Below are 23,339 nucleotides of genomic sequence, written 5' to 3'. Positions count from 1 at the left end.
GGAGAGGCGGGGGGGGGCCGCCAGGTGCTCTGCGCGAAACCCTCTCTAACGGGGAAGAAGAAAAAGAAGATCCTGACACCGCCGGAGATCGTCAGAGTCAACATTTATCGGTTTAATGACTCGAGGCTCCTTAATGACCTAGTTTTAGGCGTCATTGAGTAGCTGAGAAATGTTAATTAAGCCTTATTACGGGCGATGGGCAGGATGTCTCCTGATTGCCTGACCCAGCGCTTTTTGGCTGCTTAATCCCATATGGCCCGGCGCTGGGCGCGCGGCGTTATTAGCGCTAATGTGCAGTGAGTATCAGGCATTACGGGTCAGGACACCCCAGAGTGCTTTCTGCGCAGCGGGGCTCTGATGGGGAGCTTGCTCAGTCAAGTCCGCCCCTCCTCCCTCCTCCCCAACCCCCCCTCGCCCCCCTTCTCACCCCCCCGCTTGCCGTCCTGCCTCTCAAGGTCAGCGGCTGATCTCTGGAGTTGGGATGAGGGATGAGGGTTTTTTTTTGGGGAGGGGGGGTTGAGGGGTGCTGGAGGGAACTGGAGGGAACTGGGTCACACTCTGGAAAGAAGTATCGGGGACCCTCGGAGCGACCCCGGGGCGCAGCTCTGCTGTGAATTGGCCGGTGCCGTGCGCTCATCTTCATTTGTCAAACGGTGCGACCCAGAGAGAAGGAATGGGCACAGCCTCTGAATGAGGCTGGAACGACTTGAGGTGCTGTGGAGCTCCTTTCCCCCGGTCTTTGTCCTGCTGTTTCCGCGGTGCAGTCGCTGCTCGCGCTCGGCCCGGGAGCCTCAGGGCCGTACCGGGCTCTTGTAAAACCTTGTAGGCTGTGCGCGCATCCTAATGCGAACAACAATGTATTCCGTTCGCTTCTCTAGTGCTTTCATGTCATGAGCGCGTCGCGGTGAACATCTGCTCGCTACGCTTCGGCTGAGCACCGCTTCTGCCTTCGCTGCGGATGGCTTCAGCTGGAACCGCCTGCCTTCCTGAACTTTAACGAAATGGTTATTTCCTACCGTTTGCTGTTTACTACTGAAGCAACACAGAGAATGCAATAATAAATTGTATCCCCAGCTACAAGCCCAGACGGACGGGTATATTGCAGGACTTAAAGTAGGCCAGCCCATAAACGAGTCATCGGTAGAGCTTCTGAATGTGGCCTTTGTTTTACCTGGTGCTTGAAGTAATTAGTAATTACCCACTCCTTGCCGTGTTGAGTCTGGGTTGCCTTAGAAGTGCCATCCAGGGTGGAATGGTGTGGTGGAGTGGCAGGAATTTGCAGAACAGATGTTTCAGTCCAGCTCAGCTCTGTCAGGCCCGTATGTCGTGACATGGTACACGTCGCAATATATAAATCTAATACACAGAAAACTTTTTTATGGTTCCTTTCGTCACAGGCTGCCAAACGGTCACTTGTTGATTCATGTACGGTCAGTTTATCTTTACTGTTATTCTTTTTTCCAGTTATGACTTTTAAATGTGTTGTGTGTTAATACCAGCCGATGGAGCAGCTCTCTTTAGGCTATTATACCAAGTGATTACGTTTGGGTTATAGCCCCTGGATTTTAATTGAGGTTTTATTTAGCCTAACGCTTCCTTCCAACACTGTCTGTATTTCTAACGCTGTTTATACTTCTTCACTCCTCCTTGCCCAGAATGACTCTTTTCGAAATAGCACAAAGCATTATTGGTTTATTGAATATGCTATTCTCTCCTCTCGCTTGAATAATGAAATGTGTTTAAGGAGCGCTGCGGGCGGTGATGGAATATTAATAACTTAATGTGCGGTTCTTGTCTGCGGCGGCGTTGCCCTCGGTTAGCCCGCGGTGCGCGCGTCTGTCGGCCGCGGCGGAGCGGCGCGTCTTCATCCGCAGCGGCGTCGGCGCGGCGACCGTCGCTACGAGCCGTGCGCCGCCACGCCCGCTCCAGCTCAGTCTGGCGGTTAGTCTTACCGCCGCGGCTCTGTCCTCGCTCCAGGTAGGGTCGCCGTCATTTTTTTATACCGCGCTGCGCGGAGCCGACATTTTTTCATTAGCGCGAGTTTAGATTTCATTACGCGAAAGATAAGTCGTTAAGCCCCTGGATATTATTTTCCCTAATCCGAATTGAAGCTCCGTTCCAGAAGCTGGAGCTGAAGGTGGGCTGAATTGGTGGCTGCCCTGCCTCAGGCCGCCCTGCTCTCTCTCTGAGAGAGATCTTAGAAGCGCAGACTTTCAAAGGCCCCGTCTCTCTGGGGTGGAACTCCTGGCCTCTGAATCACTGAGAGTGACTGCACGATGAGCCTCGGTGGCGCTTTGTAATGCAGAACAACGCTCACTTAAAAAAAAAAAATATCACTGCACGTGCAAGATGCTGTGGAATATGGAGTCGGTCGACCAAGAGTTGGCCACCGCTTGGAATGTGTTAACGAGAACTTCGGTTTACTGGTGTAGGTGCGCTGATTATCCGGAAGATTTTCAGAACTGGATTATTGTTCTCTTCATTTATATTGCTCTGCCGGCAACAGTACAGTGAAATGTGTGTTGGCGCACTGTTAAGTATAGACCTTAACGCCACTTGCACATCCACATCTCAAGTTCGCTTTAAAATTACTGCTAAATTTCTGTACCTTGATTTGTTGATTGCTGATTGCTGACAGTGAATCTTGATGAAATCAACACTCCTGTCCCAATGAAGCCTGTTCTGTAAACTGCATCCTCCCCCCCCCCCCGCCCCCGCCCCCCCAGCACCAGCTGATATACACCGAGCAGGCATGCCTGAGAGTTTATAGGCGAGGCCTTTTGGGATCAACGCCCTAGATGTACACATCACAGCCCGCAGGCTTTGATTTATGCAGGCGCTTTCCCCGGGACCTCCAGAGCCACGCGTCCACGTAAACAAATTGATGTTGTGTCGTATCGAGTCCGGGCGAAGCGTTTCCGAGGGGACGCGGGAAACGATCTCACCGGCGGACGCGCAATCGAACCGGAGGGACGCGGCGCGTTCATAAAGTACAACTTTAATCCATTTTTATTATTTGTTATAAATTATGGATGACGGATCTTTGTTCTCGCTCCGCACCTCCAAATTCATGAATTTTAATATATCTGAATTGGAAATGGGTGGGAGGGCTGTGCGCGCAGAGACCCCCCGCGAAAGGGGGAGCGGGGGCCTTATTACTGTTTGTCTTTGACCTCAGGGGGGAAAATGGGACAACCGCTGGTAGAGGCCATCTTTCCTTATCAGCGGCCCCTAACCGCTTTGTCCTTCAGCCAGTGGATACGCCGGTGGGGAAAGTTGTAAAGTTAGCCGTGCGGAAACGGCGGTAATGGACGGACGGCGGCTCGTGTCCCGGCCTCTGGCTCTCGGCACCCTCCGAGCCCGCGTTCTGAGCGCGGAGAGCGTCGCTCAGGTTCGAGCACGAAAAGCACCTTGGGATTTCCCCCCTCCCCCTTGCTCGGAATCTCAGTTTCTCTCTCGTCCCAACTTGTAAATTTCCTCCGTGGAAAATGTTGAAGGGCCGCTATTGTGTTCCTCAAGCCGGGTATTGAATGATCCCATGTGCGCTGCACCTGTGGAAACAAGGGCCCATAAGGCTTCTCTTCAGCTGTCCAGAGCCGGGCCAGATTCACCTCTAGCAAACTCGAGTTTTTTGGCCTGGGGAGCGGACGGGGGCGAGGGAGGTCACACGAATGTTGGTTTTTAGCCATTGAGGGCGCAGAGGTAAGAGGGGGGAAAAAAATAAAATCTACACACACCAGAACTGCACCCCTACCCCCCAACACCTCTACCCATTCATATTTTGCCGATCATTTTGTTATTAGCCCATCTTGCACTTTTTCTTCCTTTTTTTTTTTTTTTAGAACAGGTGGTAAATTTTCTGCAGCTGTTACAGGGAATCGACTGTAAACGCGTCAGCCTCAGTGGTGTTAATGTTACCGCTGGGGCTTTGGGACTCAAAAATGTTTGTACTTTTTTTTTTTTTTTCCTACTTCTACTTTTTTTCTTATTTTTTATTACGCGCAGGAGTGCGGGATCTCCCAGGATCCTCGGCGGGCGCGGGCGCGGTGCCGCCTGCTGCGGTTATTAAAAGGTGGGCTCCCCGAGCCTGATGAGTTAACGCGCCGAGCGGCAGAGTGGGACTGCGCTTCCCAGAGTGCCGCTGAGTGCCTGGGCGGCGGGGGCTAGCTAGCTAGCGCACGCGGGGCCGGGAGAGGAACCGGAGAGGGCCAGGCTGAGCGGGCGAGCGGGCGAGCGGGCCTCTGGGAAGGCCCAGGAGCTCATTCCCATCTGCACTCTGTTTATTTGTTGGTCCCTGACATTGCAGCTGTAGTGTTTTTGTGGGGCGGGAGGAAGGGGGTGGTGGAGGAGGGGGGGGGGGATCTAAAAGGCATCAATCTTGTCCAAACGCAGTCCCTCTGCACAGAAGCTTGGGGAAATGGAGCAACTGCGGTCCTGCTTCTGACAACACGGGGAGCGGGGGGGGGGTCGCGTTTGTTCAGAAGCGCCGCGGACGCACCTGCGCACACGCGAGGGGGCCGGGGACGCATGATGAAACGCGCGCGCCGGGCCTGCTGTCTGCCGCGCCGCCGCTCCCTCGCCCGGCCGTGATGGATCGGAGCGCCGCTGCTGCCCTTGCAGTAATTGAAATTTTCCAACAGAAAAGAAAAGAATAAAAAGAAACCGAGGTTGTTTTTGCCCTTGGAGAACCGTCTGTTGTAAAAAATCTGATACTCTGGTGACCGAGCCGCACAATTAAGAGGAGCTGTGAAGGGTGGTGGTGTGGGGAGTTTGGACGTTTGCAGTTAGATTCGTAAACAAAATGCAGCGTTCACGTGTCTGCGATTTGTTTTGCGTTCTTCCTCTAGTAAAAGCTCGCCTTGTTTGTTTTTGTGTTTGTTTGTTTTGGTCTCTGCAGCCATCGCATGACCCCGAACCTGACCTCTCCCAGTCCTGACCCTCTCTGAGAGGTTCTTTAGAGTCGGAAGCGCAGCGTCCGTGGGCCTGCCGGGCGGCCGAAAGCCCTGAAAGAGGGCCCGTGTCCTCCTCGCGGTGGCTCCGGTCCCCGTGGCGGGTGGTGAAGGGTATCTATTAATATCCTCCACAGTCAGGGCGCCGCTAACCCCATTGCTGAGGCGGGTGTGCCTGCGCACTTCTGTCACCCAGCCCTGTCCTGTCCCGTCCCGTCCCGGCATCCGGACGCAGCTGGAAGATTGAAACGCGTGACCCGTGCGCTGGGTTGACCTCGGTCCTGAGGTACCCGAACCCATTTTTGACGGTGTGGACCCGTAATGATAGATGTGAACTCAACAGCACTACCCATTCCCACAGCCCCCCTCCCCCCTGCCCCCCAACCACTTCCCGATTATTTCCTCACTGCCATTAGAAAGGTGCGATACACACCCTTGGTGCCAGCGAGCAGGGCAGTTGAGTCACCCTGTCTGTTGAGGCTCCGTGACCACATGATCTGAGGGCTCCTCAGACTTCCTGAGGCCTGGGAGAAGGGGAGGGGGGGGGGGTCTGGGTGAAGAGGTGAGGAGTGTTAAGAAGCCTCTGCTGTAATTGAAAGTGGGAGTGCGTTCATTTGCAAGCGGGCTGTGCTGATCCTGTACCCTCAGCAGCGGGCGGGGTGTGAGAGGGAGCCCTGCCCGGAAATGTTTCCTGTTTGACTCCCCGCCTGAGCAGTCATTTACCAGTGAGCTGAGCCAGAAAGCACCGGTCGTAAAAATTCCCGCTCAGACGAGCCCTCCTCCTCCCCCTCCCCTCCTTCTCCCAGAACTAGGAAAGGTAAAATTACCTCCAACTGGCAGCTGGAGCCGGGTTAATTTGAATACCCTCAGAAAACGGCGTTGGCTTCTTGCGGGAAGGACGGGGGTCGGGGAGGTGGGGAGACGGAACATGTTTGTGGGCGCGACTTTTTTTCGGAGGAGTGCATTTCGCCCACAGTGCCTCCCCCCCCCTCCTGGGCTGGATTCGTAATTAGACTTGGGGGGGCTCAGGCGTTTCTGCTCGGATGGAGCCTGGATACCGCGGCGCGCGCGGGAATGAGAATGGAAATGCTCCTGGCAGAGTGTAAAGCATTCCTCTGTGTCCTGGCGCCGGTAACGGGTACAGTAACAGGTAAAACGCAATGACGGAATCGAGCGCGCCGCGCCGCGCGCCAGCGTTTGTATCCAGCCCTAGTCCGACCTGACAGCCTGTCACGGGCACGCTGACAGGTGACTTGACTCACCCTGAATAATCTCCCCCACCCCATCGCTCTTCACCGAAGGAGAAAATAAAGCTGACAGGACGGGGTCCGCAAGATATTGAAATATTAATATCCTCGCCGCCCCAACCCCCCCCCCACAAACAGAAGTTGTCTTAAAGCAATATCACACCTTTCACATTTCATTTCGGTTGTTTGTTTGTGTATTGAAAGGCAGAGTCGCCCGTCGGTGCCGTCTGCTGGAAACGCAATTTCTGAGGTGATCTCTGGGCTGCAGACTTTGAGAGTTGATACAGATTGATATCGTGGCAATAACCGAGCAGTGGATACTCTGTGCTTTCACCTTTGGGAATTGGCGCAGACGGTCTAGAATTCGCAGGTGCCGGGTACAGAAGAGAGCGTGCTCAGAAGTGAAGCGTAAAGTACTTGTCTGGGTTCGTACTGTAAGTCTGGGTTCGTACTGTAAGTCTAGATTGGTACTGCAAGTCTAGGTTGGTACTGTAAGTCTAGGTTTGTACTGTAAGTCTAGGTTCGTACTGTAAGTCTAGGTTCGCACTGTAAGTCTAGGTTGGTACTGTAAGTCTGGGTTCGCACTGTAAGTCTAGGTTCGTACTGTAAGTCTAGGTTGGTACTGTAAGTCTGGGTTCGCACTGTAAGTCTAGGTTCGTACTGTAAGTCTAGGTTTGTACTGTAAGTCTAGGTTGGTACTGCAAGTCTAGGGTCGTACTGTAAGTCTAGGTTTGTACTGTAAGTCTGGGTTCGTACTGTAAGTCTAGGTTCGTACTGTAAGTCTGGGTTCGTACTGTAAGTCTAGGTTCGTACTGTAAATAGATTATTTTTTAACCCTGTCTTTGATACAAATTACTCCTTCAGACAGATCTCCTGTGTGGTTTTATTGTAAATGTCGTTGGAAAATAATCACGTTGTTTGGCATAATTTGCATTTGTAAGGACAAGATGACTAAGAGTCACTTTCAGATTAAGGGTTATGAAAACATGTAGCATTAAGTCTGTGTGTGTGTGTGTGTGTGTGTGTGTGTGTCTCTATATACCGTACAGCAACAACAGTTGCTTGAGGTGAAAGGCCTTGATTGGACAGTTGGCCAGCTGTTTTAAGTTTTCTCCCAGACGTACAGTCTGTAATATGGGTTTTTGCATGAAAAGGTCCCCTCACTCTCCCTGTTGTTTTTGTTTTTCCCAGCAAAACCCGGTCGTGTAGATTCCATTTTGCAGTCACTGGCAGGTCCCTCCAGACCAGGGCAGGGGGTCCATACGGTTTGTTTTTGAGAAGTCCTCGCCAGCCGTGGTCACGGCAGTGTTACCGCGCTGCTCGAGCGCTGCAAGGTTAAAAGGTCGACCCCCCCGCCCCAGCCCTCCCCCCCCTCCAGCCCTGGAAGAGATTACAGCAGCGGTCCTGTGCTCCCTTAACTCCAGAGGTGGGGGCTTGAGTGCGTGAGATAAGGACCCATGGAGATTTAGACTGTCCCAGGAAAGGGTGGGGGCCAGGGATGTGGGGGGCGGTGACTCAATGGTATTAGTCTGAGCCTCCATGCAGATGGTAAGGGGGTGACTCACAAGCAAAGCCCCCTTGTTTATAGACCTCCCCCTCAAACTCGTGCCAGACCACTGTTTCATACGGAGGCCAGACTCTAGACTCCCCCACCCACCCCCCCTGGTGACAGAGTGCTGTGTCAGCACTATGTCTGTAGACAACGGGCCTCCTTAAACCGGATTGTCATGTCACATTTAACCCAAGATCTACAACAGCACAACAACAAAAACCCCATTGTGTCCTGCATGAGGTCTTCTCTTTGTACATCAGTCCTTTTTCTTTATTCTCCTGAAAAAAATCACAATCAGCATTCAGCACTTAAAATTTAGAAGTAAAATAACTTTCTCCTCTTAAATATAATGCATGATTGTCGCCAAGTTCGTAGCTGCATAAAAGCAATATAAAAGCTGTATTTACAGAAGAAAGTAAACATAATTTTTAGCTCTTCCTCTAAAAAGCAAGGCAGAATTTCTGGAGTGCAGATTCTAAACATTAGCCGTGAACTCCCACGACTGGAACGGCGATAAGGAGTGAACTCCGGGTGACGGCATGCGCCAAGTGTTTTTGAAAAAACAAGTCCCTCCTCCAGCCTACTTTTCAGTCTGGCACAACGGCAGGTCATATATCAAGATGTTGTCAACGTATGGGGGAAAAAAAGGAAAATAGTTTTTGCTGGTGTTTTTCAAATGAATTTTCCTGTTCAGCGAGTTAAATCATTAAGTTTTGCTCCCTTGCTAATGTTAATGATGCTAGAATTGTGGTCTGTTGGCCAGTAAATCATGAGGGATTTGTGAACGCAATGAAAAATCATCAAAATGCAGGCTTCCATATGCTTGACTAAAGGGTTGGCATTCCTTACGGTTTGTGTCGTAGAGGACCGTCCACCCTTGGAATCTACATACAGGCCAGAACTTTATCTCTGTATGAGCAATATGCATGTAGTGGCTTCAGTCGCTACCCTTAGTACTGTAGGTTAATCGTCCAAGTTTTTTTATTGCCAATAACAGTGCTGTGGAAAGCTTGCCCACAGTTGTTGATGCCGTATCAGAAACGGTCTAATTAAATTCTGCTACCGTCCTTGTGTGACGCCACTGGCCTTCTGGGGAAGGGGTGAGGGGGGGGGAAACTTTCATTTTCTTTGCGCGTGGATTTTTATTTTTTAGTCTGATAGTATCCAGAGGGACGGAGGCTTTGTGACAGCTGATGTGATGTGTTTGGGGTCAGGGGAGCCAGACGGTTGCAGGGGAAAGCTCGCGGCGCTGGAGGCGAAGCGGCTTTGAGTTAGCGTTGATTCGGCCGTCTGCGCAGCGTCTCGGCAGACCGCGGAGTCCGTCTGCCCCGCTCCCGAGCGCGGCCCGGTGTGGAGGAACCGCGCTACGCAACGCCGCCGCCGCCGCCGCCGTCACCAAAGGAACAGCCCGCGTCGGCGACCGCTAACGGCTCATTAGCCGGTCTCGGACGGCTCAGAGCCGGTCGTCGTTGCGGTGCGCCTCCGGACTCGCTGCGCCCTCAGTCGAATTTTCAATCCCCCTTTTATAACGGCTGCGTTTCTCCTTTTTCTTCCTGCTTTCCTTCTGGTCCTTTCCGTGTCCGTCCGAAAGCGGAAGGAACAGCCGCTTCCTCTGTGAGGCGAACCGCGAACGGACATCTGCTCCCCCCCCTCCACCCTGGCGCCGGTCCCAGCCTCCTTCTGGAGGAGCGCGCACCTTGACCCGCTCGGCTTTCTGGCCGCGCGTGCGGAGCGCTGTGTCCTGCTCCCCTCTGAGGGCTGGCTCCGCGTTTTCACCGTTAAATAAACATCGTGAACTCGCTCCATCGTGGCGGTATATCATTTAAGCCCCGTACTGTAAACTATATTGCATTATCTAGCTGTATCAGCAGGAGCGCTCTGTTGCGACACACGTTACTCTGCCTTGGCATTGGAGTGCGTGCCAGTGCGTAAACCCCCCTGTAATGCAGAAAAACAAATGCGCCGCGCTCATCGTACGCTTTTCTTCCCTGGCGTTGTTTTGCTCGGCAGTTAACTGAGCGCAGCCGGGCTTCGGGGGGGTCCTGCGCTCCGCCGGGCTGCGATGCGCTCTGTCAGAGCCGCGGGGCGTTCTGAGGCGGTGAACCGGGCCGTGAGCGATCGCCACGGGGCCACGCCCACCTTGGGAAGGGGCTCCTCTCTCTGCCGCTCGCCCTCGCTCGTCATGCCCGGGTCACGGAAGCCCTGGGGGTTCCTTACCCCCGATACGAAACTGTGTGCGTCCCTGCCAGCCAGAGCCCGTTCAGCCCCACTGTAGCGTAAACCCCGGTCTCGTCCCCCCCCGGCGGCCATTTTGGGAAGGGAAGGTTTAGGGCAACCTAGAGGGACACCTTTGACTAGCGGCTGCAGGTTCACAGGAAATGCGTATATATTTGACCGGCCTGTTCCCCCCCGCCCCCGTCCCTCTCCCGGCCGGCATCACCCGACGCTCTTGCGTAACACGCGCCTTCATTTCTCCCGCTTCGCTCACGGCACCCCCCCCCCCCAGCCCAGCCCTGTGTCACCGCAAATGATTCATGACACGAGGTGCATTTGAAGGTAATAACGAAAGACGTTTGTGAGACTTCCTTGTTTTGGCAGATTAATAATTGATGGCGAGTCTGGCTGCAGATCCCATGTGGAACAAACGGGGGGGATGGAGCTGGCTGAGCGCGGGATCTGAGCTATTATGAGCTGGCGCTGGCGGGCCGGGAGCCCGGGCCCCGCCGTGTTTGCGGAGGATTAGCTGCGCCGAGCTACGCCGCGTTACCCTTTTCTGTCTGAAGGGTGGGAAAGAGCCGCCATTTCGTTTCTCCTGTCCCAAAGCAACAGTGTGCAATCGAGCCTCTATCGGTCAATAGTGTTTCTCCCTCCTATGTTTCGGTGCACTTTAAAGACTTGAGATTTTTTGCGATGGAACAGGATGGAGAAACTGACCTGAAGGTGCAGACACGGCTGTTATGTGGTGTATCGGCACACTTGTATAACTACTGTTTTGTTTGTTTCATTTTTTTATGTATTAATTTTTAATATTTTTTATTTATTTCCAGCAGTGTAAGTTTTCATCCACATTCACTCTCTGGGTGTACACTGTCTGGCCTGTCAGTTTTGAATGGCGTGCATTGTGTTTGCAGTGTAGGCATCGATCTGTTGTGGCTCGTGAACCTCTGTGTCTTCCAGAAACCGTGTGTGTGTTATGAGCACACACACGCACGCTCGCACACACACACACACACACCCAAGACCTGCGGGGTCACAGACGCCGCAGCACGTTTTCTGCTGCCGCGGCAGCAGTCGGCTGAGGGAAGCGGCGGGCGCGTCTGTTCCCACACTGCTCGCTCGCTCGCCTGCCGGTTCGATGCGGGGGGAGAGAGCGCGGCTCGGGTTCCCTGGGCCTGCTCGCCACGCGCGCCGGTTAGCGGCAGAGCTGTCCTGCTGAGAAATACAAAGGCGCGCCGCCCCCCCCCGATGGACCCCCGCGGCACGGGTCACCGGTCCATGCCAGACGCCCTCTGACATTGCCTGCCCTCTCTCGCCCCTCCCTCTCTCCCTCTCTCTCTCTCTCTCCCTCCTTCTCTGTTCTTCTCTCTCAGGCAAATTAATGCAAATTTTCCCACCGGATTTCTGAGCGGCGGCTGAGCACGTTAAGGCTGGGTTAGGGCGGAGCTTGCGCGCGGTGCAGTGCTTTCCCCAAAAACCGACTTTCCTCGCGGCCTCAGGGGGGCGTGCCCCGCGGCCCGTTTGGCTGGAGTCACGCACCTGACTCATCCCGGCACCGTTTTATTCCGCCTCTGGCCCGCGCAGCACAGCTGTCTCTCCCCACCCCCCCCCCAGGTCCTGTAAAACACTCCCTTTCACAGCAGCCTGGAGGTGGATTCAGACTTTAAAAAAAAACTAAACAAACCCCCACAGCCTGCACTTGTTTTGAAAACCGAAGTCTGTTTGTGGCGTCTCTGAACCGGAGCGTGCTGAAGTCTGTTCGCGCGCAGCCTCTGCATTCTTCCACCAGGAGGCGCTCTTTTTTCAAATGCGAACTCGCGAGGCGAGAGTTAGGAAACGGTCACCTTTGCGCCTCGACCCTTATCTCAGAAGAGCAGGGGCGGGTGGTTAGGGTGGCGCTCCTGCGTTCTTTCCCGGGCGAGGAGTTGAGCGGAGGTTGGCTCGCGGCGGCTGAGGGTCGGCGAGGGAGCGCGCTCTGTTTGCGGCGTCGCTGCTGGCGATGCATCACAGCGCTTGCGGAATCCCCCCCCCCCCCCGCCCACGAGCGCACATCTGCTCCCCGTGTCCCCGTTTTTCCAGGGTCTGCCGAAGCTCTGCGAGCCGGCTCTGGCTCCGGCTGCTCTGACCCCGTCTGCGGCGTACCCCCCGCGGAACGGACACCGCACCCCCCCCCACACCCCCACCCCTCCCTGAGCCCTCCCCACAACCCCAACTCCCCTTTGGCTTCTCTCATATATCCTCATTTTGCTGGCTGTCCCCCTTAGCCAGACCGTAGCTCCACCCTCCCCTCCCTCCTCCCCTTCTCCCCTTTTTCCTCCGTCGCACAAGTTTCCTTCCCAAAGCTAACGTTGCATCCTGAACAAACACCCCATTCCCCCAGGCTGAAGGTGACCAGCTCCCAGGTAAAACAGTAAAACTGTGCTATGCGAGAGCACTGTTTTACTGCATTGGGGCACGTGGTTCGCGCAGGTGGCGGGTACCTCCACCCACATTCTCCCCTGCGGGGGCTTTGTGATCCAAACATCCGTCACCCTCGGCTTTCTAAGGCGCAGCTCGACCTGCTTTGAAGGGGATGTGTCCCTAGCTTCTCTTTTCCGAGTTAGACAGACAGTGACGCTCAGAATCGTCGGGAAGCGAAAGATTACTCTGATATTCCGTCCATTAGAATGATCATTGTTTTATTACCGGCCTCTAGACTTCCTTCTTAAACCCCTTGAGCGGCGGCACTGTCGTTTCAACGAGCATTATGAAGGAGGATTAGGGGAGAGGTGCTTCCAAATCCACGTGTGATGAATATCCACGGCGGTAAGCCGAAAACAAACAAACACCCAAATTGTCCCGTAACGTGTTTGCGGCGATTCTAATCCCGTAACAGCTTCTCCCCCCACAGCACGTCCTGAAAATACGTCTCCTAATCCCAGGATTGAGGATGTCTGTCAGTCACTTTTCCAGAGCAAGAGGAGGGTTTAGCGAGGTACGTCTGATCCGTGTGGGATCGCTTTTGAAGGACGACCGTTTTGAAAACATCCCGACGAAGCCACGGGGATCCAGTGCCCGGAGTCGGCCGATGCCGTTTATTTTCTATATAAAATATAGAATATGTTTGACTGTGCCAAGCGGCCGCAGCCCCGAGCGCTGTCGCTGGGCCCGTGCGGGAACCGGTGCCGCTCTCAGGTTTATTGGCCGTCTCTCTCTCTCCGGGGGGATGGGCTCTTCTCCAGAACGTTCTGCCAAATTTTCTCAGGCTTCTCCTTCCTTCCCCGTCGTAATAATTGACAGATGATGATTTCCCTCGCTTTAGCGATCGTAAACGGCAGTTTACTCGCGGTCGTCGCGTTAACGATCCCCGCGGTTTTCGGCCACGTTTTTCCCAGCCCTGCGCATTTCTGCCGTCACGTTGGGAGGAAGTCGACAGAACGTGAGATGGCGAAATTAGCCTTTATTGAAGTTTGGTCCACGTGACCTGTGGACAGTTCCACCAAGATGACCCTCTCTCTTTAGGGCCATGCTGTGGTCTAGGGAGCGCTACGCGAGGTGCTTCTCTGTAGTAAGCCCCAGTTGTGCTAGCAGGACCCGCCGCCTGGCAAACCGCTGTTCCTGTTTTGACACGGTTTTGATTTCACATTAGCCCAGTAGGCCTCTATGTGGGGCAAGAGAACTTTCCATGTCCTTCAACCTTTCCAAATCCTTCAGTAGAGGGGTGTGGAGTGGGTGGGACCTACACACCATTGGACAGCCTGTGGACAGTACATATTCAGGTTAATGAACTGATGCGACCAACAAATATCATCAACCTACGATGCGTTGTTGTCAATGTAAAGGAAGGCATAGTAAAGATCTTTCCCCATCTACTCAGACTAGATGTGCTTTCTTATTAATGATGGCTTTGTAATATCCAGGTCTGTTTCTTGTTTACAGATGACAGTGTGATGGATGCTAAATTGTACCCTTACATAATTTCGCAATATGATCCCTGCTAGCAGCGTATGCTTTGATAAAGCTATCTGTCATATACACTTTCATAGTCACTGTATATTTAAGCTGCATAAGCACTTTCAGGCAAGCGGCACTTATTAAATTCGGTGATGGTTTCCGTGCAAGATATGGGGGGGGGGAGGGGGGGGGGGAATTGCACTTTTACCCGATTGCTGTTAAAAGTGTGTACGATCCAGACTGGCTGCCTGACTTCGCGCGTGGGTTTCCACCGAACACAGTCGCCGTCTCGAGCAGGTGATGGATTTACAAGCGGGATGGGTTAATTTGTTTTTTTTCTTTTATTGAATACAAATGCAAGCTGCCCGGTGATGAATGAGCTGGGGGAAAAAGTCCCCCTCCACATTAATTCAGCACTGAAGAGCGTGATAAAGATTTAGGAGACAGTTATTGAATGTGTGACGGTGTTGTTGTTTGTGCAGTAGATGGAAGTCCATGGGGAGGGAGGAGGGGGAGGGGGGCAGCAGCTGATGAGAGGCGAGGGCTGTGTGTGTGTGTGTGTGTGTGTGTGTGTATGTTTGGGGGTGGTGGGGGGGCTGTGGTGGGGTGAGGTGTGGTTGTGCGCTCCGCTCTGGTTCCCCGAGGCACTGGCCGAGAGTGCGGACGCCGTCGACCGCGACCGAGATCCGACGGCGTGGCGACTCAGGAGCGGGGAGCACGGGGTGGGGGGGAGGGGGAGGGGGCGGTTCCCAGGGCCCCGTCGCTTCTTCCGTGGCCCAGGTTGCGCGGGAGCGCAGCTGGAGTTAGCGCACCAGGCGGCTCATCTGGACCGCAACCGCTTTCATCCCCCCCCGCCCGGAGCAAGCGGCCCGGTCCACCTGACCGAATCTGCGTTGAGTTTACCGCCGCCGAGAGACACGGACCGTCCCCGCTGCCTGACCCGCTCTGTTTACTGTCACCGCCGATACAGCGTGCTGCAAATTATAAAGCAACAACGCACGAGAGTCAACTCAGGCCAATTTAGAGCTGCATTACTGTGCCTTAGCACTGCTGAGGCTTTGAAATTCAAATGAATCACTTTGCAAAAAAAGAAAAAAAAAAAAAAAGTCTTCCGTTCTCCAGTCTTTTTTTCTGTTTGCTTTGTAGCTGGGTCTCTAAAGCATTGCGTTTTAGTTGGCCCCACAAGGAAAGGGGGAGGGCTCTAGGGGGGGGGTTGTGGATTATGTTCGGTTTGCTTTTTGGCAGTTTTAATCTGGATTTTCGAGAACGTGTAAACTTAAAGGGACGTCCTCTGCTCTGTGTGAGCTGTCCTTAGTTTAAAAGATTCCGATTTTGGTCTCCTTAATCCCTGTGCTGCTTTGCAGGCGACGTCTGTGAGGCCAGGCAGCAGCGAGGGGGGGTTGGTGTTCGTGTTTACTCGGTCACTGACGTGGCTGTTTTGGGGAAATCAAGAACTCTGACTGGAGTTGTTTGGTTTATTCTTCCATTTCGCCAGTAACCGCAGAAGAACACCCTGCATCCCTATTAATTATCATGAGGGAACTTTTGAACTCTGCTTGGTTTTTCTGAGGTTTATGTGCAGCGTTACTCAGAGCAAAGCAGAAGAGTCCCTCCCTTTCTTAGGCTTTCAAGCCGGAATTGGCTGAAGCCTTGTTGTTTTTAAACTTCAGTTAGTCCTGTTTTATGCTTGAGCCAAAACGACTGAAAGGATAGTTTTTTTGGCCCAGTTTTCCTTTAGGCTCTTGAATCAAAATGGCTGAATAACTTATTGTTCTGATCCTGTCTCTTACACTTGTGAGTCCAGATGGGTACAAGCTTGTTGTTTCGGTTCTATTTTTAGGCTTTTGAGTCAAAATGACCAAAAGCTGGTCATTTCAGTCCTGTGTTTTTTTTGGCTGAAACCTTACTATTTTGTTCTGTTTTTTGGAAGCTCATTGTTTTCGTCCTTTTTTAAAGGCCCTCAAGCAAAAATGCTGAAAGCTCTGTTTTGACCAGTTATTTATGGTTTGTTTACAGTTAGCTTTTTCTTGTTTTTTTATTTATGTTCTTATCAGATTTGTATTTGGCACGTGAACAGTTTGTCTTTACGCGCGGACCTAGGCCCAAAGCTCAGTCTCCGCGATTGTGCCCGCCACACACGCTTTGCATTCCACTGCTCATCTCATATTTGGCACGTTCCTCAGCCATGAATCGTAGATAGTCCGCCCACGCTCAATATGGTAAACACCGTCTCTGGATGCGCATGATCATATTCTCAAAGTAGCGTTCTTGTGTACATTTCAGCTGTTATGAAACCATTGTCTGCCACATTAATAAACCATAATCTTAGGTGTGCTCCTGAATGAAGTTCAATGTCACCCCACAGTTTTGCTCTGAAGCTTGGTTTGTTTGTTTGTTTGTTTATTTCTGTCAGTGAGAAGCGACTCTGAGGATTTGCTTTGCAGAAACTCTTGCGCTTGTCTGTCCAGGCCCGGCTACGTTTGCAAGGTTATGGAGAGATTACTGCTGCTTAGCTTAGTTTACTGACTGCACTTTGCCTATTCTCACTCAGAGCTTTCTGGCTCGTGGATTCTCCCTCGCTTCAAGCTTGCGTGTGTGTGTGTGTGTGCGTGGTGGTGTGTGGTGACGTGTCCTGTTGGGGCATGTCTTGCGTGTCTGTGCTGTGTGTGTGTGTGTGTGTGTGTGTGTGTGTGTCTCTGTGTGTGTGTGTCTGTCTGTCTGGCTCCGTTCAGTCTGTTGTAGTGCTGATGTAGGACCTGCATGGTCTTCTCTCCCAGCAAACATTCTGCTAATGGGATGGAGGTATTTCAGTGATGGATTGAGAGGAGAGTTATTTAAGGTGCCCGCTGCATGAGTTCCTGTGTTTGTTTATACCAGATAATGTTTTCATAAGTAACGGTGTTAAGAACTCATCTGGCATTGCACCTGCGATTCGAATTGCTTGCCTCTCAGACCCCAGCTCATTAAAATCGATCACGTTACTGTTTTGTTTTGCTCTTAAGCTTGTCACGTTTCTCGCTCGTTCTATGATCACACTGTTTTTTTTCCCATGATGCTTCCCTATTTTGCTTTCGGTTCCTTTTTTTTTTTTTTAAAACATTGAACATTTTCATAAACACTGACTGCAGTGGAAAGTTCCTTTCCCAACGGCGCGCTAGCACGTTAGCGCATTATCACGTTAGCCGCCTTCGCGCCTGACCTCACACGGGGGTGCGCGCGCCTCGGACAGGGGCTGGGCCCCCTGGCGGCCCGGCCTCGACCCGTGTCCCTGGAGACGCGCGAGGCCGCCTCTCCGTCCCCGGCGCCGGGCGGCGAATGCTTGACTGGGGCCGGGGAACGGATAGCAAGTGAAATATCTGGTTCAGCGTCAGGGCAGGAGCCCGAGCCGGCAGTCTGACCCAGAAATCCTGTGTGTACATGTTTATTGTGCGGTGTGACATCCCCCCCTCTCCGCGGCGAGGCGGAGGCTGCTGCAATCCCCCCCCGTCATCCCCCGGAGGTCCAGCCGAGCAGCCAGAGCGCCCCACTGCACCCTGGGAGTCGAATCTGTCCACACAGGCAGGGGGCGCCCAGGCGGGAGGGAGGTTCGGACGACGCGCGATTAATTGCGGCGAGCGGAGAAGCGCGATATTTGAGCCGGCGGGAGGACTTTTCTAACGCGTGGCTTCTGTCTCCCCTCCCCGCTCCCCAGAGAACCCGGCCGAGGCCGACCTGTGGCTCCTCAACAGCTGCACCGTGAAGAACCCGGCCGAGGACCACTTCAGGAACTCCATCAGGTAAGGGTCCCCCCGCGCGCCCTCCACAGTGTGCCCCAGGACTTGGGCTCCTGGACTCCTGAACCGCCCTGGGGTAAAGGGAGAGGTGCCACCCATACCGCTTGGTGGACGTCCTTATCCCAGCCCAAATTTCTTAAGTGTACATTCAAGCTAAAGATGTGGGTTTCAGCACAGCTGCGTGATTCTCACCCCTGCGACAGACTAACGATATCCACTTCAGTCTGAAGTTATTCGTCTTAGTGGAGAGGCCTAGGCAAAATATTTACGGAAGGAGAAATAACAGTGAGGAAGGCTTCGCAATTCAGGAAACGTGATGTGAACAAAAAAAAACAAAAAACAAAACACTCAAAAAAAAAAAAGGCTAAATAAATTTGAAATGGTAAAAACGTGTCTGACAAGAAGAATATTACATTACATTACTGCGTTCGGCAGAAGCTCTTATCCTGAACGACGTGCGCAGGCCCCACTTTTTACGTGCTATCTGTTTATTCAGCTGGGTAGTTTACTGAAGAATTAAAGACCTCGCTCGATGGCAGCATCACAGCTGGCAATCAAACACACGACCTCTGAGTTACGAGCTCAGTTCCTGAACCATTACACTGCGCTGCCAAGCAAACACACGCCAGGCTTAGTACGCTTTTGGGTGCAATTAAGTAGCTGTGGAAAGGTCTCCCCCCCCCAGCACTCTCACTCCCTCTGTCCTGAAATAGGGGTCTGAAATGAGGGGATACTTTGAGATGGAAGATGTGGTAGAGTGACAGTCAGCGTAATGGTTGCAGGAGGCCCTGTGTCAGCCCGAGTCCTTGGTAGAGACGTTCCAGGAATCTCTCGGCTCAAAGAAGTGGATTTCTTTCCTGGAAATGCCGAGCTTACCCAGCGCCTCTGAGGAAGTGCTCTGAAAACGGCCGGTCTCGTACGAACGTCCATCCTTTTTTAACACCGGAAGAGCTGCCTGACCTCGACGCTTCCTGACATTCGCGCCGCCCGGCATCCGCTTGCTTCTTTTGGTTCATCCCTTCTCCCATACGGCAGTCCCCTCCTAACCAGAGATAAAGCCGCAGTACCGACGGCCCACGGTCGCCCACGGTCACGGACGGCGAGGGTCGCTGGGCCTCGGGGCCTGGCCCGTGCGTTCAGCCCTGGGAAATGGTGGGCGGCAGGATGGGCACGGAATGGCTGCCAGTCTGGGCTTTCCAAGGGGAAACATTAAAGAGCTGTTCCATATATCGCTGCCAAGACGTCAGCCTGCGTATAGTTTCTCTGTGCACTGTGGGGGGTGTTTGTCCTGAGAGAGAGAGAGTCACCTGAGAGACTGTGTAAAGATGAGAGCTGTATAGAGCTAACACATACAGAATGAGCTTACGCTGCTTTTGGGGATGCACACATACCCTCTGGTTGAACATACAGAGTAGCTTGCAGTTTGACTCTAAAATGGTTGATATCAAGCGGAGGTGAGCCTATTTGTGCATGGGGCGTGGGTTATTAAAGTTGTAAATGCCCACACAAGGTTCAGTTAAGGTTTTTTCACGCTTAGCCATTCAGTCAGGTTGGTGCGAAATCTACTTGGAAAACAAAACGTATAGCCTATTTGTCTGGATATGGCAGAGTTTACCTGTTGTGCATTTAGTGCACAGACAAACTTAATGCCTTTGCAAAAACATCAAACTTATTTGTGACTGAGCAGTTTTACTTGTCAGAGACCTGGTCTTAATCGCAACCAAATGTCTTTGCGGAGCCCTGCCATTTAAGAATATTGGATCAGAGTGCAGTGTATAAATGCTGATGGCTTGTTTTTGGCCTCAGTGTTTAATGGAGAACAGGGAGCTCTGTCCGCCTGTAATGTTAGGATGGGCCTCATCTGTATGTTTGTAGTGGCACAAGATGAGAATGTGAAGATGGCTTTCACTGTCTCTGCAAGGCAGCACCGCACGTTTGTGGCTCTTGAGCTTTTCCACAGACCGCGATTCATGCCTCACTCTTCCACCACGGACAGAGCCCGTGTCTTCATCCCCCGCTCTTCCACCTCAGAGAGAGACTGCATCCTCATCCCCCGCTCTTCCACAGAGAGAGACCGCCTCTTCATCCCCTGCTCTTCCACAGAGAGAGACCACCTCTTCATCCCCTGCTCTTCCACAGAGAGAGACCGCATCCTCATCCCCCGCTCTTCCACAGAGAGAGACCGCCTCTTCATCCCCTGCTCTTCCACAGAGAGAGACCGCCTCTTCATCCCCTGCTCTTCCACAGAGAGAGACTGTCTTCATCCCCTGCTCTTCCACAGAGAGAGACCGCCTCTTCATCCCCTGCTCTTCCACAGAGAGAGACCGCCTCTTCATCCCCTGCTCTTCCACAGAGAGAGACCGCCTCTTCATCCCCTGCTCTTCCACAGAGAGAGCGCCTCTTCATCCCCTGCTCTTCCACAGAGAGAGACCACTCTTCATCCCCTGCTCTTCCACAGAGAGAGACCGCCTCTTCATCCCCTGCTCTTCCACAGAGAGAGACTGTCTTCATCCCCCGCTCTTCCACAGAGACCGTGTCTTCATCCCCCGCTCTCCCACAGAGAGAGACTGTCTTCATCCCCCCGCTCTCCCACAGAGAGAGACCGCCTCTTCATCCCCTGCTCTTCCACAGAGAGAGACTGTCTCTTCATCCCCCGCTCTCCCACAGAGAGAGACCGCCTCCTCATCCCCCGCTCTTCCACAGAGAGAGACCGCCTCTTCATCCTCCGCTCTTCCACAGAGAGATTGTCTTCATCCCCCGCTCTTCCACAGAGAGAGACCGCCTCTTCATCCCCCGCTCTTCCACAGAGAGAGACGCGTCCTCATCCCCCGCTCTTCCACAGAGAGACCGTCTTCATCCCCGCTCTTCACAGAGAGAGACCTGCCTCTCATCCCCGCTCTTCCACAGAGAGAGACCGCTCTTCATCCCCAGCTCTCTCCCACAGAGAGAGACCGCCTCTCATCCCCTGCTCTTCCACAGAGAGAGACCGCCTCTTCATCCCCCGCTCTTCCACAGAGAGAGACCGCCTCTTCATCCCCCGCTCTTCCACAGAGAGAGACCATGTCTTCATCCCCTGCTCTTCCACAGAGAGAGACCATGTCTTCATCCCCCGCTCTCCCACAGAGAGAGACCGCGTCCTCATCCCTCGCTCTTCCACAGAGAGAGACGCGTCCTCATCCCCCGCTCTTCCACAGAGAGAGACCGCGTTCTCATCCCCCCGCTCTTCCACAGAGAGAGACCGCGTCCTCATCCCTCGCTCTTCCACAGAGAGACCGCCTCTTCATCCCCCTCTCTTCCACAGAGAGAGACCGCCTCTTCATCCCCCGCTCTTCCACAGAGAGACGCGTCCTCATCCCCCGCTCTTCCACAGAGAGACCGCCTCTTCATCCCCCGCTCTCCCACAGAGAGAGACCGCGTCCTCATCCCCGCTCTTCCACAGAGAGAGACCGCCTCTTCATCCCCCGCTCTTCCACAGAGAGAGACCGCCTCTTCATCCCCCGCTCTTCCACAGAGAGAGACCGCATCCTCATCCCCCGCTCTTCCACAGAGAGACCGCCTCTTCATCCCCCGCTCTCCCACAGAGAGACCCATCCTCTCTCCCCGCTCTCCACAGAGAGAGACCACGCCTCATTCATCCCCTGCTCTTCCACAGAGAGAGACCCTCTTCATCCCCCAGCTCTTCCACAGAGAGAGAGTGTCTTCATCCCCTGCTCTTCCACAGAGAGAGACCACGTCCTCATCCCCTGCTCTTCCACAGAGAGAGACCACGTCCTCATCCCCTGCTCTCCCACAGAGAGAGACCACGTCCTCATCCCCTGCTCTCCCACAGAGAGAGACCGCTCTCATCCCCTGCTCTTCCACAGAGAGAGACCACGTCCTCATCCCCCCGCTCTTCCACAGAGAGAGACCAGTCTCATCCCCTGCTCTTCCACAGAGAGAGACCTCCTCTTCATCCCCTGCTCTTCCACAGAGAGAGACCGCGTCCTCATCCCCCCACTCTCCCACAGAGAGACCGCCTCTTCATCCCCTGCTCTTCCACAGAGAGAGACCACCTCTTCATCCCCTGCTCTTCCACAGAGAGAGACCACCTCTTCATCCCCTGCTCTTCCACAGAGAGAGACCACGTCCTCATCCCCCCGCTCTTCCACAGAGAGGCCGCATCTTCATCCCCCGCTCTTCCACAGAGAGGCCGTTTCTCCATGGCCAGGCCCGGGCAGGGGGCTGTGGCGTTCCGTAGGCCTCCTCCTCCTCACACTCGAGTCCCGCCGGTGTGATTTGACTGCCTTTCCATACGAGTTCACCCTTCGCAGCCTCCTTTAGACTGCAGTTTAGTGGAGCGTTGGGATTGGTGCTGCTTCCTCGTCTGGGGCCAGAGGACACCACATCATTTGCATAAAAACTGTCGGATTAAAGCAGGCGCTGTTTCTCTTTTTCGTCCGGCTCTTTGAGAGGGAGGTTTGCGGTCCGGACGAGACGCTGGGGGCGGAGTTCCGACTCCCTGGAACCCCCGTCGACGAGTCGCACTGGAGCGTTTGCGGTTGAAGCGCAAAAAACGGCCTGACGTTGCGCCAGCGGACCGGACTTTCCGTCGTCTTATCGGCCCTGCCGTGCGTTCGTTTGTGCCGTGGTTCCCTGCCCGCCTCCGATCCACCTTCCTGCCCTTTGTTTCCCTTTTTTTTCTGTTGGTTTTTCGTGGACTTCCTTGTAGTCAAATGAGAGAGAGGCTGTATGGAATTTAAATGTGTCACTCAACCTTACGTTCAGCCCTTGCAGAACTGCCTTTGAGAGGAGTCTGTAGGACTGTAGGAGCTCTGTAGGACTATGAACATTGTTCCTGATACAGAGTGTGGGGTGAAGAGAGTCCTGTAATCCAGATCAGCCATTATCTCTCGCACCTCACGATCTCCGCTGTGTATCTACACAGGAAAGCATAAGCAGCATGTTCAGCTTCACTTCCCATTGAAAGCCTTGATTAGCATATGTCAGACAGCGATAAGAACTTGAATTTGGACGTCTTGGAAGCAGAAGGCGGGCGGAGGCGGGTGGGGAGGGGGGGGATTTGGAGGAGAGAACGGTTTGATTGACGGTGTTTTTTATGTCCAGCTCCTTCGCAGACACCACAACTTCCTTTTCACTTCATCTCGCAGAAAACTATCAAAGTTTTTTTCCCCCAAACAGAACAGCGAAACATTTTTTTTTAAATCTCATTTTTAGGCTATTTATTTTTGTAAAAAACTCATCAGGAGCCGACTATCTGATTCTGGAGTTCAAACGTTCTCTCTTCCCCTAGCCCAGACGCCCAAGGTTTTTTTTTTTTTTTTTTTGCGACTCTTTCTCCTAATCGCAGATTCTGATAATTTTCCGCATTGTCTTTGGCGCCTCTCGAGTAATACAAATTGACTTAAACCCGAGCGGCGCAATCTCCTTAATCCTAATGAATATGCAAATAATATTGAATTCCTCTGAATGGTGAGGCCTTTTTCAAAATGACACAGTTCGATACTCTGAAAGGGATTTCCATAAAGAGGCGCGGCGCGGGGACGGGTCGGGACGCGTCCCGCTGCAATGCAAATGCAATTAATGCCTCATTCAGCCGCCCCGGACCAACGCGGGCGCCCAGATGCGCCCCGCTTCTCCGGGCCCCCTCTCCGTCCGCCCCGAGCGTTCC

General features: G+C 53.3%; 1 protein-coding gene across 3 annotated transcripts in view; it reads left to right on the top strand.

Annotated features, from left to right (window-relative positions):
* Window positions 1-23,339, top strand: part of cdkal1 (CDK5 regulatory subunit associated protein 1-like 1) — a 373,644-nt gene that overhangs the window by 41,109 nt on the left and 309,196 nt on the right. For all 3 annotated transcript variants that reach the window (XM_064308720.1, XM_064308705.1, XM_064308712.1), the window contains exon 4: window positions 17,590-17,674. In XM_064308720.1, the coding sequence (XP_064164790.1) occupies window positions 17,590-17,674 (85 nt within the window). The remainder of the gene's footprint in view (window positions 1-17,589; window positions 17,675-23,339) is intronic.

Source organism: Anguilla rostrata, chromosome 1 (assembly GCF_018555375.3).
Source record: "Anguilla rostrata isolate EN2019 chromosome 1, ASM1855537v3, whole genome shotgun sequence".
In the NCBI taxonomy this organism is placed as follows: domain Eukaryota; kingdom Metazoa; phylum Chordata; class Actinopteri; order Anguilliformes; family Anguillidae; genus Anguilla; species Anguilla rostrata.
The sequence above is the reverse complement of the archived record's forward strand: the minus strand, read 5'-3'. Positions and strand labels throughout refer to the sequence as shown.